This window comes from Diuraphis noxia, unplaced genomic scaffold, assembly GCF_037042655.1.
Source record: "Diuraphis noxia isolate RWA-SAM2 unplaced genomic scaffold, SU_Dnox_SAM2 contig0003, whole genome shotgun sequence".
Classification (NCBI taxonomy): Eukaryota; Metazoa; Arthropoda; class Insecta; order Hemiptera; family Aphididae; genus Diuraphis; species Diuraphis noxia.
Window position 1 is genome coordinate 9,613,986 of NW_028301713.1, and position 17,900 is coordinate 9,631,885.

General features: G+C 28.2%; 1 protein-coding gene across 1 annotated transcript; it reads left to right on the plus strand.

Moving 5' to 3' along the window:
• The first annotated feature begins 5,536 nt into the window (after positions 1-5,536).
• LOC107164177 (fatty acyl-CoA reductase wat-like) lies at positions 5,537-15,117 on the plus strand. The gene is made up of 10 exons (XM_015511901.2): positions 5,537-5,849; positions 7,172-7,262; positions 7,354-7,602; positions 9,308-9,453; positions 9,569-9,678; positions 10,514-10,706; positions 11,361-11,487; positions 12,840-12,964; positions 14,443-14,697; positions 14,801-15,117. Exons 1-10 carry the CDS (start codon positions 5,734-5,736, stop codon positions 14,895-14,897), a joined length of 1,509 nt encoding a protein of 502 aa, XP_015367387.2. The 5' UTR covers positions 5,537-5,733; the 3' UTR covers positions 14,898-15,117.
• The last annotated feature ends 2,783 nt before the right edge of the window (positions 15,118-17,900 follow it).

The following is a 17,900-nucleotide window of genomic DNA, read 5'->3' on the forward strand; positions in this document are numbered from 1 at the left end:
TATTATTAATTATTATTTTATTGTATTTTGAAGGTAAATTCTGCTTGTAAAATCAAAACGAAGTACACAGGTATAATAGGACTAGATAAATCTTTGAAATTTATATAGCTATAAATAATAAGTTATTTTATAATTTTATTTAATTCATGTTGAAAATTGAACTGTGTGAGTCTCTTATTATACATTGTGGTTTTGTTAAAAAATAAACATAATATACATATGCATCTTTATTACACACGGATATTATTATTGGGTGGCGGGTCAAAAGTGTAGCCTTCATTAATCCATATTCAATATTCATGATGATTCATCGGTAAACATTTGATATAATAATAATAATTTGTTTGGTATCCATGATCACTAAAAAGTAGGTTTGCAGGTACTTAGTTAATATTTCTTAGAAAAATAAAACAACATAATGTAAACTTAATATTATGTTAAGATTAGTTTTAAAATTATGACAGTTACTGGCCACTTGGTATATTTGTATAGTGTTTTGATGAACAGATTCTAAAATATAAACTCTGAAGTACAATATATGAAAATGTATAATAAAATCGACATGAATAATTATATAGTATAATATATATATTTAGCTGATGTCGTCGTCTGCGGGTGGTACGTCAGGCAGTATACGAAATAGATCCATACCTATGTTTGCATGCGTAATTTTACAGGATAAACAAAATATTATAATATGTACCTAGTATTTATTAATATAAACTAAATTAACTAATATTACGTAGGTATATAGGTTAATTCGTTGCAGTAAAATACAATCATTTTAAATTTTTTTTAATACAACTTACAATCACATTAAATACTCTAGACAAAGTACCTATTCAAACATAATTATACAATATTATAATTTTTAATACATCACTGGTACCTATGTATAAATATAAGGTGTATATATTATAATATATTTTAAAAGTAATAAATATATATGATGGTTGGAGTAAATATACTACACTAAACATTTTTTTTTTTTAATAAAGTAATAAATTAGTTATAAAATACAATTAAAACCATAAAAAAATGATTATTATTCCAAATCACTTGTCAAAAACATACATTTTAAAATTTTACTAATTAGCATAAATTTAAAAATAAAAAATATACTTGGTTTACTTAAAGATGATTTTTTTCCCTAAATTATAACAGTGTATATCACATTTTAAAATATGTATACGATCAGGTTATAACTAATATATTTTAAAAAATATTCTAAATATATGACTGAAGTATAAATACAAGAATCTATAGTGATATTTTTTTTTTTTATAAAGTAATAGGTAGTTTTACAAAATAAAATTGTTGAAGTACAATCGATTCTTGATAACTCGAATCTCAAGGGAAATAAGAATAAACTCAGCTCATATATTTTTCGAGTTATTTACCTCAAACACAACTTAAAATACTTCAAGGGGCAAAAAAAAAATCGAGTTATCTTGGTCAGAGTTATGGAGACTCGACAGTATAAATCAATATAGGTACCTAAATAAAAATAATTAATACACTATAGGTATGCTATGGGCGGAAATTTGGGTAGTCAGAAAAAAAAGCCAGGGAAAAAAATCCACGGAAAAAAAAGCCATGGGAAAAATAAGCCACAGAAAAAAAAGTCAAATTAAAATAATCAAATATACATATAACAATTAAAGTATTAAATTAGGTATTATTTAAAAATTGTTAACACATTATTGGTCAAATATAAAAAAAAAAAATTATAATTAAATATAAAAAAAAAATTAATTTAAAGTATTATTCAAAATTTTTAGCATTGGGTGGGTCATATTATATACAGGGTGATTCTTTAAAGTGGGTACACTATTTATCTCGAAAAGTATTTAATTTTTTCAAAATATTTTTTACATGGTTTCAAGTTGTTAAAAAAACAACGTTTTTATTAAAAAATTATATTTTTAAATATTTTTTATCCTTATCATTTTTTAAGTTTTTTACTTTTTTGAATGACAACATAGAGTTTTAATTTCATATTCCAAAGCAGAATGCCAGAATATTTTTCTAAGTATTTTGATACATAGAAATCGAATTTGAGGCTAGCAGTTTATGAGTTATAACTGTTATAAGTATTTAAAGTTTAGACAAGCGGAGTAGTGGACAAATATTTTGCGGGGTAACCCCGTACCACTCCACTCTGCCAATCTAAACTTTAAATACCTATAACTCATAAACTACTATAGCCCCAAATTCGATTTTTATATATCAAAATACTTAGAAAAATATTCTGCTTTGGAATATGAAATTAAAACTCTAGGTTGTCATTCAAAAAAGTAAAAACTTAAAAAATGATAAGGATAAAAAATATTTAAAAATATAATTTTTTAATAAAAACGTTGGGTTTTTAAGAACTTGAAACCATGTAAAAAAATATTTTGAAAAAGTCAATACTTTTCGATATAATTAGTGTACCCACTTAAAAGAATCACTCTGTATATAATTATTAATACGCAGGTTATATGTTAATTAATCTAAAATTTTTAACACAGTTGATCATACTGTATTATCCGTATTCATATATAAAAATAAAATTGTTAATATTATAATACACATTGAATAAAAATAATATAATATTTTGTGGATATTATCTTGAAATCAATTGATTTATGTCTTACACCCTAGATATGTATAAGTATAATGTATATACTTTGTACAGGGTGATTCTTTTTTAAATGTACATGTTGCAGTATACATGCTCTCTTGAAATAAATAAATTTATATATATTTTTAATTTAAACTTTTTGTTTAATAAAATCAATACATCCATTGCTGTTTAGAATCTAAAATATATTTATTACTATGAATATAATACATAATAACCTATAACCCGTTTATTAATAATTATATATAAATATATGAGTACAATATGACCAATAATGTGTAAACATTTTTTAAATAATACCTAATTTAATACTTTAATGTTAATTGTTATATGTATATTTATAATTTAATTATTGGAATTTGGCTTTTTGTCCCCTGGATTTTTTTTCTTGGCTTTTTTCCGTGGTTTTTTTGTCCGTGGATTTTTTTTCCTACATTCGGCAATTTGAGTACTTAGATCTAAATGGTCCAAATTGCCACCGAAAACGCCCGAAGGTAATTCAGGGCCTATTGAATTGGCTCTCGATTTTGAGTAAATAAGAATTCGACTCTTGAATTGGCTTCAGAAAAATGTATATTTGAATTGGCTTCCTAAACTGTAAACTATTATTATTCAACTAGGGGTTTTCATTTACTTTTAAGACGTCGACCTAATATAGCCTGGCAATTTGCACTCAAATATAGTATATCGCAGGATATACGACCTATATTATTATGTTTATACCTATAAATATTTATTGAATTACATAATTATATAATGAACTTCAATAATACTTAATCATATGCATAGAAATATAATTAAAATTTAATAAATTACTACTCTAATATTATTCAACATTACATCATTACATCTATAGTATGTATACATTATAACAATATGCTATACTACTCTCAGGGCATAATGCCTTTCTTTAACTTTAAAATATTAACAAAATTTTGGTAACCAATATATTTTTGAAAAAAAAAAATAGTACCCAGGAAGCCAATTCAATAGTAAATTCTTGAGAGCCAATTCAAAGGTACTTATTAAGGGTAAAATATTGACTACCACCTGTATTGAGGAGCCAATTCAATTTCACCGGGTAATTCAAGTGAAAAATGGTCAACTTTTTAGATTCGGGAAGCAATTTATTTGAGAGTGCAAATTTACCATGTATCGTCTTTAAGTATAAGTAGTACCCATGTATGATTATGTTGAATCAGGAAATCATTGTACATGGTGCTATTCACGTGCATTGGTTACAATACAATCTCTATATCGTGAATGGGAGTCTTATAATACTTTATTTTAACGTCACATTTTTAATAACGAAAGAGGCCGTTAAAATCGAAAACCTACTAGACAGAATATGAGCCTATAAACATTATAGGGTGTTTGCAGATGGTCGTCGGTCACGATTTGTTCTGTTGTTGGTGTTCGGTAGTACGACTATAATGTCCTGACGGAAGAGCACGATTATTTAACAGACATCAACACACACCCACCCACACATGGTACTTGGACCAAGACATCCTCACAATAGTGCTCGCATGTTTTTTTTTTTGATCTCCATGTAGGTATCATTTTATGATTTGAATTACCAAGTATAAAATATATGTATCTAATCTTTGTAATCAGCATAATAGGTACTTTAATAATCTAATAAGATTTGTACAATCATTTGTGTGAACATCTAAAATTACGATCAAGTTTCGTAAAAAAAAAAAAATTACTGGAAAAAAAATAGCTCGTTTTACTTAAGTTCATTCGATAACATTTTAATAGTGAAATATCTCTTTTGGCCAACTGAATAGAATAATTGTTTCTGGATTTTCAAACTGTTGATTGATTTTTTTTTTACAAAAATAGTATTTACACTATTCCATAATGGGATAAGAACATAAGTTCCAGGACGAGATAAGCAAAAAATCAATCGTATCGCTTAAAAGCTCCAACATTTCAGATATCTGTAATTTCGTTTTAAAAATTGCAATTTTTAATCATATTGTTCAGAAATGCTAAGCATCGACAAATTTACCGCCGGAATACAGTGAGGGTGACATAATTTTTGTCTTATAATATTTTACAAACACTATTACACAAATAAAGGTATTTTATGAATTTTGTTAAATGAACAAAAACATAGATATTTAATAAAAACTGCCAGTGCAGGTTACATAATGTGTCATTGAAGTGTCCCGAAAAATAATGTTTTGCTAGAAGAATATAAATGAATAAAAAACCATGACCACAATAATTATTCGTGGCGAGCATTTACATATTATATATAGTGAACTACCGTGACGCTCAGTGTTACACATTTTCTTAATTATTATTATGTAAATTTATATTTATTGTTATTATTATTATTATTTCATTGTCATAATTACAATTTTGCTTGATACTGATTATGGGCGATTTTAAATATTTTAGAATATATACATAATATTGATATTGGTGAAAATTATAATATTTCTTTGTTATATGTTTGGCGTTTTTTTCATACTCGCTACTGACTTGATGATAAGTCATTTTTACACTTTTGGCACTTCTTATCTCATTATACATCCGTTCCAATGACTTTTAATACTGCATATTTTTGCTTATTATTTTATATGTACAGCTAGTATTGGAAACTGATTTACAAATTAAAACATAAATTCATGTGAATATGCATAAACATAGAGGAAGTTAATTCAAATAGTGCTTACACGCATGTACAAATTAAAGTAGGTAGTAAATTAAATTTGCATATTTTGTATCATGTAAGCAACCTTTGTGGTGTCATGTGTAAATATAGGTATACTAATATGTACTTCAAAAGTATATTCTAATGTGACGATCGACGCGTAACAAAATTCAAGGTCGAAGAGAAGTATTAAAATCGATCAAAATAGAATAAATCATCATATTATACAATATTGACAGTGATATTAATTCGCCGAATGAGTTTTTTAATTCTTAATTGACCGAACATTAGCCACCATTTATTCCGCAAGTGCTTATCCATAGTTTTTTTTAACAATTTTTTTTTTTTTTTTTTGAAATTCAAGTCTGTGACATTCTCTTCTGATTTGTGTACAGAAGTTAAATTTATTATTTTATAAATTGACAAGAAAAAAAGAACGATGACAAGTAATGGCGAATCGATTACTGAAATACAACAATTTTTTAAAGGTTCTAACGTTTTTGTAACTGGTGCTACTGGATTCATCGGACACGTTCTAGTCGAAAAACTTCTTAGGTATACTAAATGTATTATTTTTTTTATTTTATTTCGCAATACAATTTTAGTAAATAAATGTAATCAATCCACACGTTCTTTGAATCGCGTGGTATGAGTTTTGTAGATATCGTATAGATGATACGAGGATATAATAATGGGGCTAAACAGTTAATAACTCGAGAGAGAGTATACCTAAACATATGTATGAAACGTTAAAGAAAAATCTTTAACTTAATTTGTATATATGTATATGATAATGGTAATGGTGTCTAATAATCTATAATAATAATAATATGTTACGTTGTTTCAATGTCCGGATTTACGTATTGTTGCCGAAGGGTGCCTCAAAAGTGAGCGTTTGATAATTGATAGGTATTATATACTTAATAGCTATATTAGAATCGTGTCGACAGACCGTACGCGTTTATTTAATTAGTCGTAAAAAGTATTTAAATCACAAAATAAACGCGCATCGTGTATTGCACAGTTATTAGGATTTAGTCGAGGACAACTTTTTCTGTTTTCAGTCTTTTTTTGATTTTTTTCACTAAAAAAAAAAAACGCCACTTTTGTATTTTATATCTGCAACACGACTCTGGGTGGTGATTTTTAAAAATAGCCTAGGTACTAATACTAGGTATTTCTAATAGCATGACGTCACAAGAAAAAAACGGTCCTCGTGATCGATATAATGTTCTACGTGCAGTTTTCTCATCGTCATTCAATATCATGCAATTATTCAACGATAAATTCGATAATAAATTACATTTATTCGCCAAATCTTTTTGACTATTAGTTTTTTAAATTTTAATTTACGAGCTTTCTCCCTAGCCTTTAATAATTGTGAAGTTATAAAAATGACACGGTTTTAACGGTTAAGGCAATAATACACAATCGAAATATATGAATTTCTCTTGTTTATTTCCCACTATAATAGATGTACGATTATTACACATTTAAAATATGTATATACACCACTGCAGTCGTCAATACTACAATGATTAACCACAAGGCACATAAGCGGTGTACGGGAAAAAAAAATTGGTATGGGATACAATATGCAAAAATAATCAAATTTGTAAATAAATGTATTTTAGTGCGAGGTGATCGAATGAAGAATATTTAATAATTATTCATAAATAATTCCATCGCGAAATACTGTTTCCGAACTTCTACCACCTGCAATGAAGTAATTTCTGCTTATATATACGCAGTTTTAACTATATAGATATAGCCTAGCTATAATAGGTACTACCTGCAAGAGATAAACGTCTGCAGATGATGGTGTACCACGCGGCCATAGTTTTCTTAAATTCATAGTCGTCCTTTTTTCCCCCCAGATCATGTTTGGTGAACAAGGTGTACCTCCTAGTCAGACCGAAGAAAAACAAAGACCCGCAGACTCGGTTACGCGAAATGTTCAGTGCCACGGTGAGTTAGTCGTCATAGCTTTCGTTTAATATATATGCACGACACGAAACGAGCAAGTGTTTGAAAGTTGCTAAAATTGATGTTTTTTTAGCTGTTCACCCGACTGTGGAACGAACAACCGGATTTCATCGAAAAAGTGTTGCTCATCACTGGCGATTGCGCGAAACCTAATTTGGGCCTATCGGCTACCGACGAAGAGTTTATAGTCGCCAACATGGATATCGTCATTCATTGCGCCGCCACGATCACTCTCAACGGACCACTTAAGCGCACGACTTTCGTCAACGTTAGGTCCACCAGAGATTTGCTGTTGATCGCTCGGCGTATGCATAGGCTCAAAGTAATTATGAAGAGTTTTCAATCGATTTATTATATTATTCACTTCGTCGTATACAATCAAGCGTCATACGATAGATTATCGATGTTTTAGATTCTGAGCGGAGCGATGAATGTATTGATTTTATCATGATGTGTGAGTTTTTTTTTTTGTGTCATCACGTTTTGGGGCAGTAAAAATGCTTCGATTTTTGACTTCAGTACCTCGTTCGATCAGAAAGTGAATCTAATTGGTACTTTGGGGGGATCAAAAGTATTAAAATTCTTTATACTTTTCTAAATAATCGAGAAACACAAACTAAAAATTAAGGGTAAAACGGGAAATTTTACGCACACTCATTTTTCGACAAAATCGATTTTGGTTTTTTATGTAACTTTAAAACAAATGACCTATGGTATACATGCAATTTTCAACGAATGTTTATATAAGTATATTATATCCACCGTGCAATTTTCAAAATTTTTCGACTCAAGTTGAACTATTCATAGGCATTTGAAATTTTCGATCATTATTAGTTTTTTTAAAATTAATATCGATAAAAATTTGTTTGTTAGGCAGAAAAGCTTGAAAATTTAATACAAGGCTCTTAACATATTGTTACAATAGCAGTTGAAAAATAAAATGAATTCATAGTCACATATTTTTTTTTATAAGCATTCAAAGTTTGAATTTTGACAAAATATGTAAAAATCACAAAAATTCTCAAATTATTTTAAGCTAGAAATTCATAAAAAAATTTCTTTTTAAATCTAAGATTTCAAAATTGAATACAAGATTTCTTACAAGTTTTTCAATCTTTATCACAAATAAAAAGTTCACCGGAGATTCAAATTAAATTTTTATGAGCATTTGAAATTTAAATTTTTACAACATTGGATTTTCACTTTTAGCAATTTCCTTATTTTGGTGTAACTCTAAAACAAATGACCGCAGATACTTGAAATTTTCCCTGAATGTTTATATAGGCATTTTCTATATTTGATAAAATTTTCAAAATATTTAAATTTGTTTTGAGCTATAAACTGACATTTTAATTTTTCAACTTTTTTGGTTTTTTTTAATATAAATATCGATAAAAATTTATTTGTTGGGTAGAAAAGCTTAATACAAGGCTTTAATTATTTTAAGCTAGAAATTCATAAAAATTTTTTTTTTCAAATATATGATTTGAAAATTTAATTTAAGGCTCCTAACATATTTTTACAATAGCAGGTGAAAAATAAAATAAAAATATATGCACAATTTTTATTTGCAAGCATTCAAAGTTTGAATTTTGACAACAGACGTAAAAATCATGAAACTTTGTAAATTATTTTTCACTAGAAATTCATAAAAAGTTTTCCTTTTATATCTATAAGATTTGAAAATTCAATACAAGGCTCCTAACATATTTTTACAATAGCAGTTGAAAAATAAAAGAAATACATAGTCACAATTTTTTTTTTTTTACAAGCATTCAAATTTTAATTTTGATAACATACGTAAAAATCACGAAAATTCGCAAATTATTTTAAGCTAGAAATTCATGAAAAATTTTCTTTTTAAATTTAAGATTTGAAAATTTTAAGAATCTCTAATATATCCTAGACAGATCCTAAACAGAAGACGGTTTTTCTTCGCTCAGAATCCATTACAGTAACCCACTTGTAACCTACTGTACAGCAGAGCGACATCCACGACTTACCCGCTTTTTTATTTATTTATATAGTCGTTTGTGCACGTGTCCACTGCGTTTGTGAACCCTAGTCAATCGGTTACCGAAGAAATAATTTACGATTGTCACATACAAGGTGACGTTTTGATCAATTTGGTCGAAAACTTGTCCGATTCGCTCTTGAATTCGATAACGCCCGAGTAAGTCCCGACCTTTCACTTATTAATATACTATTTACCTGCAACGGTATACGAGTTGATAATATTTTGCATGTTTTGATATCGTTTTAATCCAAATTATCTATATGTTGTTCAGATGTTTAGGAGCGTGGCCAAACACGTACACGTTGTCAAAGTGCGTCGCAGAGAATCTCGTAAAGCAATATGGTCAAAACATGCCAATATGTATCGCTAGACCGTGCGTTGGTAACTATATAACATATATATATATACCTATATATATATGTATATAGCACAAATTAGTTTTTCTCCTTTATTTCACTTGAAAATTATCCGATTCCATTATTTCATACATAGCCATATTTGGCACAAAAACTAAATATATTGTAGGTATCGATATATTTTTTAAGCATTTTTCCGTGTCAACTTGAACCCAAACCAATACACCTATTTTTTTTTTTTTAATGATTGATTTGTGCAGAAATGGGTTAAACTACCTGCAGACCCATATTTTTATATCATCATTAGGTACCTGCGTGAGCATACTTGGTGAATCATCCTGTGTGACATCACTAAAATGTACAACTGATAGCCGAAAAGTTGAATTGGAAATCATAAGTTTGGTTCGATTAATCTTTTGTTAAATAGCAATAAGTTCTGAGTGTCAAATTTTTCTAATCCTCGATGTGGATATTATAGTTATTATATTATTATTTCTTATTAAAATAATTATATTTCTGATTACTAGTTGTGGGCCATCTTGTAATATACGAAAGCGATGTAACTCTTACCTGCAGCTAGCAGGTTGTGTAGGAATTTTGTAGAAAGACTGAACATTTATCAAAATTTTATAACATAAAGCGATTCTAGTAAAATCGAATTTGACAAATAAATACATAAAGCAGTGGATGGTAAAAATTGGTAGAACGTTTATTATTTGTTATAGTTTGTTATAATATCGTTATAATTGCTTGAAATTGATATGATTGTCCAAAATCATATTTTTGAACACAATAATATGTATTCTGTAGATACAACAGTAACATTATAGTTAATTATGTTCTGATTTTGTTTTCAACAGTGACGTTCACTAACGAAGAACCAATACGTGGATGGGTGACCACAATGAAAAGCGTACCTGGTTTATGTATGGGCGTGGGTTTGGGAGCTATACACGTGGTGTACGCGGATCCAAATGTTCAAGCAATAATCATGCCGGCCGATAACGTAGCGAATATGATTATTACTGCAGCTCATCATGCGTCCAAAAAACGGTAAAATCAATGAACAAAAAAACTCGATATTTGAATGTAATATAATATACCCATATTTAACCAAGACTAAGTTTGTTGTTTTAAAATTTAAACAAATATACTTAATACAGGAAAGATTCATGAATAACCATGATTTTATAATATTATGAGTATTTTTTGGGGGATATTACACATTACTTCAACTAGATAACATTCGTCGTCTTGGAGGTGTTACACGAATCTTTTTTTTATATAGGAAAAAAAATTACATATTGAAACTTTAATACAACATTATTCGTAAATATGTAAATTAAATTTTCAATGAATAAAAAAATGTACGAAAAAATTATTTAATATTTGACTTCAACAACACGTATCCATCTCCAAAAGCCTAGTTGTTTCTTTTTAATTTTATAAGTATATCTTTTCTGTATTAAATTAGTCAAAACTATCAAATTTCTGCTTATTAATTTTCAATAAACCTGAACATAAAAAAAAAAAAACCATTAACATTAGTTAAGCTTCCTAGGTTTTCTTTTAAAATTCTTCTTCCAATTTAAAATGAATTTATATTATGTACTGTTTGACAGATAAAATAATGTTTAATTTAGGTAATTATTTGTCATTATTATATTTCACATACAATTTTTAATATCTGTGCTTTTATTTTATCAGTTCAAAACCTACAATACCAGTATTCAATCACGTTCCAAACCATATGGCACCACGTTTGACATATGGCCAGAGTTTAAATTATATCGTAGACATTATATCGGAAAAAAATATTCATTCGGAAAAACAGGTATACATTTCAATAGATAATTACCTAGGTAATAAAAACTATTTATAATTTTAAAATAGTTATAACTCGCTTCAAAATGTAAGTGTGATAAAAAGTCTATAGGGGTTGTCTATATAATATTTTTTTATTTTTTTTTTATTAGCTTCCAGTAAAAACTATTATAGCTCGACAATTATATAAGTACATGATATAGATACAATGACAGTGTGGTGTTACAAAAGTATACATTTACAATGGTATAGATAAGAATAGAGAAATTATACATTGAGAAGAGTCTTGGTAATTTATATAATATTAATTAATGATATAAGAGTAATGAAATAGAATCGTAAATTATGATGAATGCATAGTTAATTTGATAATGATAATATATAAAGAGCTGATTGGGGGAAATGGAACTTGGATTATGGTGTAAGCTGTTTTTGTAGAATAGTGGTGAGGAGGGAAATGAGTGGATTTATTAGAGCGGAAAGTTCTGTGATAAACTTAGCTAACAAATTATTATTTGGGAAATTATTATGTGATAAACTATTATTGGAATTGGTGATAGAGGCATAGGAAGCTTCGGGAAAATGAGGAGGCATTTGGAGAGAGGGGAGCGTAGGAGCAGTATTCGGATTTAAGTAATTTGATTTTTGTTGAATCGGCTGAGAACGTTTCTTATGTTTGAGAAGTTCATTATATTTTGTTGCTTTGAGGTTTGCTTGGTTTTTGATAATATTTTTGTACACGGGACAACCCTTGTAGGAGGCTGTGTGTGGTCCAGAGCATAATGCGCATTTCGCGGGAGTGGTAGGTGATTTTGAGCATTCGGAGCTATATAATAATTTTACCTTTAAATTTTATTAGAAGTCGATTCACTCTAAATTTTAAACTAACAGAGCTACACGTGTTCTGCTGAGCGTAAAATTTGCTATGTTACACATTTGTAAGACGGAGACAATACATGCGGGTATCACGTCTTTTTAAACACTATTAAAATGTTCAGCTTTTATCATAGGTTAAGGTATAAGGCCTAAGAATTGAAAATTTAAAACGAAGTTTCACATACGTAGTTCATTCTGTAACAAAAAAATCTAAAAATTATACAAACATAGTTTTTTTTATAGGTACCTACATTTTTATTTTTTTTTTGTTTTTGAAATCATAACAAAATAATTAATACAGGATAAGATATCCTAGACTAACAAACCATCTCCGCTCAGAATCGTTGTTCGTAAAAATGATAATGTTATATCATTGAATTCAAAGTTAATACCAAATATTACAGTGACCCACATTTGTAACTTACTGTACCTACAGCAGAGCGACATCCACTTACCTGGTTGTTTAAATTTGTTTTTATGCTGCAGATTTGGAAACCAAACGTGGTATTAATAAAATCAAGAGTACTATTTACTATACTCTTTTTTTTATATCATTATTTACCAGCATATCTAGTTGACATTTGTTTGTGCATTACAGGGAAAACACCAAGGTAAATATAGTATATTTTATTTAAATTGTAAACATTTGACTTCTTGGCTATTAGTATTCTTTTATTTTAGGTGACTTTGTGTGTGAGTGTGGGGGGTGAGAGGTGATAAATCCTCCTAAATTATAACGAAGATTTGTTTTACAATTGTCAAAAATATTTATTATTATTATTTTCCATGGAATTTGAATAATTTTTGATGTATCTAAATAATTAATGTACAGGAATAGGTATGGTATACGATATATTATAGGTACCACCAGTTATAACTTAATGTTATAAATTAAAATAATATAATTTCAAATGGCTAATTAAGATGGAGAAAAAACAATGAGTACCTACGTCAGCCCCCTCCCCTCAAGTGCGTTTACATGGTTTGGGAATTTCTAGGTTAGCAGTGCGATGGTTTCGTTGCACTTTGTCAATTACAACTTGTCTATGTCCATGGTATAAAAATGAAGAAAAAATAAGATCTATGCCTATATTTATATTCAATACAACATTAATAAAATAAGTCATATAATTTAAATAAGCATCCTTTTTGAAGCACCATCTGTATACACAATACACATATTAAATATTATATCGAGAGAGATTAAGCCCCTCTTCTTTATACTGCAATACATGGCAGTTATAAATTTATAGGTACCTTTTTTTTTTCCCGTTCAAAAAACCGAGAACGGGTGAGAAATGTTAAGCACAATACTGCCACCCGTTTGGGCGCAGTATAAATAATTTACCTGAAAATTGTTAACACGTTTGAGCGCATTTATAAAGACACCTTTGGGCACAATAGGTATTGCCACTAGTAATTGAAAATCTTGTGTAATCTAATGTAATTAGTACTTAAACGTTTGATCTGTGGACTATGTCCTAATCATTGGAAAATACCACATCAAATATAGCTATATAGATATTTATCTACTATAGTATAGATAATATGTAATATTATATTGGTCTCTGTTCGCCGGTTGATAGTTTATGATCGTTGCAGTGTATTGAGACTTATAAAGTTGAAAAAAATATATTAAATTACATTAAAAAATTAGGACCACGTTTTGCGGGGAAAAAAATGTATTAATTAATAGAAAATAATATATAGTATAGAATAATATTGATAAATAAAAAAAGGTTTAAAAAAAAATATATATTTTTGGAAGACTATTGAGCCAACCTCCTCGGTGTCTTCTGGGTAACGCTAATAGGCTTAGATTTAATAAAATATGTTAATATATGCAAAGAAATAAATGCACCCAAACGTATTATTATAAAGGGAAATATTACACCCAAACGTGTTATGGATTTACGCCCAAAAGTGTTTTGTTTTGGGTAAATGCGACCAAACGTATTTTCCCCAAATTTACAATTTCCATAATATTTTGAATGAGTGAAAACTTTTAACTATCTATCCATGTTTTGATTGTTTATACTACGTACTTTAACTTTTTACCTGTAACAAAAACATAATATTTTTAAAACAGGGCAACAAAAATATACAAAAAAATGGAAGATATGATGAACGATATGAGATATTTTGCTATCAGCAATTTTAAATTTGACGACAGACAATTAAAAGCTCTCATATCGTCACAGAGTGATGAGGATAACAAACTATTTAACATAGACATATCAAATTTAAAATGGGAGAAATATTTCCATAACACCATACTTGGAATTAAAAAATACATTTTAAAAGACTCTGAAGATCCAAAAATCGGTCATAAACGCTACCAAAGGTAATATTTAAGACATAATAAGTATACAATTTAGTAAAATAAACGTGTGTTGCAATATTATTTAACTCATATAATAATATATTATTTTATGTTTGCTTTGCAGAATTATGGTTGCTTATTATACTCTATCAACAATAATTTACGGAATTATTTTATATTTTTCTTATGTACTATTGAAAATGGTATTTCCTGTAAATTAAAACGTGATTGTATTATTATATATATATATATTAGTATTAGATTAAAAGTAAAATACATTTTAAAAAATACCTCTTTTTTACTAGAAAAAAAAACTATGGCGGGTGGAAACTGTTTATCACAATATAGCCACCAGAACGCTAATTTAAAAAAATTCCTTAATACCAAATATTGAATTTTAATTGCATCTTAGTAACTTATTAAATGTTGATTTTCATTGTATTCTTAGGTGTGTGTTTTTTATTTTATTTTTTTTTGTGGGGGGAGGGGGTTAAAACTCATTTATAAACTGAGTAGATATTAATAGTAATTAGTAATATCAATTCATTACATTCAGTTATTGACTGCCCAATAATAATTTTATCGTATCAAAAACATACTTACAGGCACCAGCTCGTAGATCATAATATTCATAGACCATCAAATATTATGTGATATCCACACTAAATTTTAATTCTAATGCCGGTCCCACATGACTGTATAGTGTGTAGTCTGTGAGCATCATAATCGTTAATGCTTGCGTGTTAAATTTACTTAACGATAATGTCTCTGTTCCCACACGATATTCCTTTGACTCGTGTCGCTTTTACTGATAACGGCGATAACCGATGTGTAACACCGACATAGTCGTCGAGTGGAAAATATATAATCTCCATTATGCTTTGCAATTAAACGCTCCCACTCTAACCTAATCTAACCTTTGAATTTTGAATACACGAGTTGTGATAGGGATCGGCTTTAGAGAATAGAAGTTTCATTTTGTATTATTGTTGTCTCTATTTTCGACCCCTTATTAATAATATACCTACTGATTGTCATCTTTAAATTTGTATGACCTTTACTCATTCATTTTTCCCTATAAGAGTATTTTTGTTCTGGAGAGTATTTTTTTTCGGAAAAAATATATTTGTTTTGTGATACTGATATCATTTGCAGCGTTGTGTGATGCGGTCGTACGCTTAACTACTGAAACGCTTTGAGTGTGCGTACCGGTCGGTGTTGCTAGCTCCTGGATGGGCGACCGCTCAGGTTTTTAGCAACAAATTCATGCTACAAATACAAAAAACGTGTTTCAACCAACCGTTCTCCCCACGCAGTTATGTTGTAGGTATAGTATAGTAGTTGAAGCCTTAATTCTAATAATAACAATAATAATAAAAAAATAATTCATTATATGCCCAATTATTTTAACACATAATAGTTATTTAACATTCTTTGTAAATTATAATTAGGGCACATTTTTATTATCTTTCTAATATTATAATTAGCATATTCATTTTATTTTACGTATAAGATTAAAATCTTTATTTTATACCTTTTAGTAAAACATTCAAACATATATTATTGGATAATTCCAAAAATTAGTGTTTAAAATCTTAACGTAAGGTTGAAATGTTTATTACAATGAAAAAACTGTTCGTTCGGTATTCGTATATAAATCTATAGGTAGCAAATATGTTTAGTGAAATTTTATGCTTCGGATTATGAAATTAAGTAATAATTGATAACCATCAAAAGTAGAATAAAATGTTGAGTAATTAGTAAATACAAGATTAAAAAAAAGGACGACATAAAAATATATTTAAATTACATTTTCTAAAAAGTGAATACTTTTTGAAATAATGTACGTTATTCACTATTGAAATTCAATCGCACTGGCTTGAGAGCAATTAATATGTACATTTTTTTCCAAAATCCATAGAAAAAAAATTGACAAATTATATTGGAAAATATAATCTTATTTCTTCTGAATTTATCATGATCAATCGTTTAACTACTCATACTAGTCTTGATGAAAGATATGTTTATTAATTAATCATTATGTAGTGCATACATGATGTACTATAATCATGATGCATAATCTTAATTCAATGTTTGATCAATGCATCATTTGCAGTTCAATACGACTTTAAGTATTAAGTTTTAGTTTCTTACTCTATCATGGTGTTAACTTTTAATGAGAAGAGACCTGATTTTAAATCTGTTACATGCATATAAATATATTATGCTAGTCGAGATTTTTGATTACTTTACAAAATTGGTAGAACAATCCGCACTCGTGTGAATATACATTTTGGTAGGTATAATAAAATCTAATCAAAACAAATCTAAAAATGGATAAAAGTGATCCTGTAAAATGAGTATGGGTGCACACGTTTCTATACTGCTGATATAATAATATATGTGTATGTTATGTATACAGGTATTAACTGTGCCAGGTATATATATATATAGGTAGGTACATATATGAATCTCCGGGGAATAGAAAATAGTTAGAGATGTCGAGAACTATTAAAAATTTTACCGCTATTTTGGTGGTAATTCCAATGCTGGGATTTAAAATTATAGTTTGAGATGATGAAAAATTTGAGGTAGAAACGTTTCACACTTGAGGATCTACTGCAGTGGTTTTCAAACTGGGTGCCGCGAGTACCCACAAGGTGCAGTGCCGTGGTTTTTCCATAAATTACCTATTGCATTGAATTGCGATATATATAAATGCTAAAAATAAATGCTTTCGATAATAATATCTATAAAAGCATTGACTATTATTTTGCCGTTCTCAACCTCATATCTTTGTGAACAAGGGTTTTCAGCACTTACGAATATAAAAAATAAAAAAACGAGAAAAATTAAATTCAGTGGAGGAAGAAATGCGGGTATAATATGTCTGTCAACTATTCGTTCAAGAATTAAAAATATTTGTAATGCCCAACAGGCACACACTCCTCATTAAATGTACCTATGTATAAACTACACTTTTTTTCGTAAATAAATTTTATAACTAATTACTAATACAATGTAATAATTATAATTAATAAACATTTGTTAGTCGATAAATCACACATTTCTAAAAAAAATGTATATAAAATTGTACTTAATATAAAACAATTTTGTTCGTCTAAATAAAGGTTAGTGTGCCGAAAAATGTTTTTGAAATGTACGGTGTGCCGTGTATAATAAAAGTTTGAAAACCACTGATCTACTGCAAAGACGTTATTCGA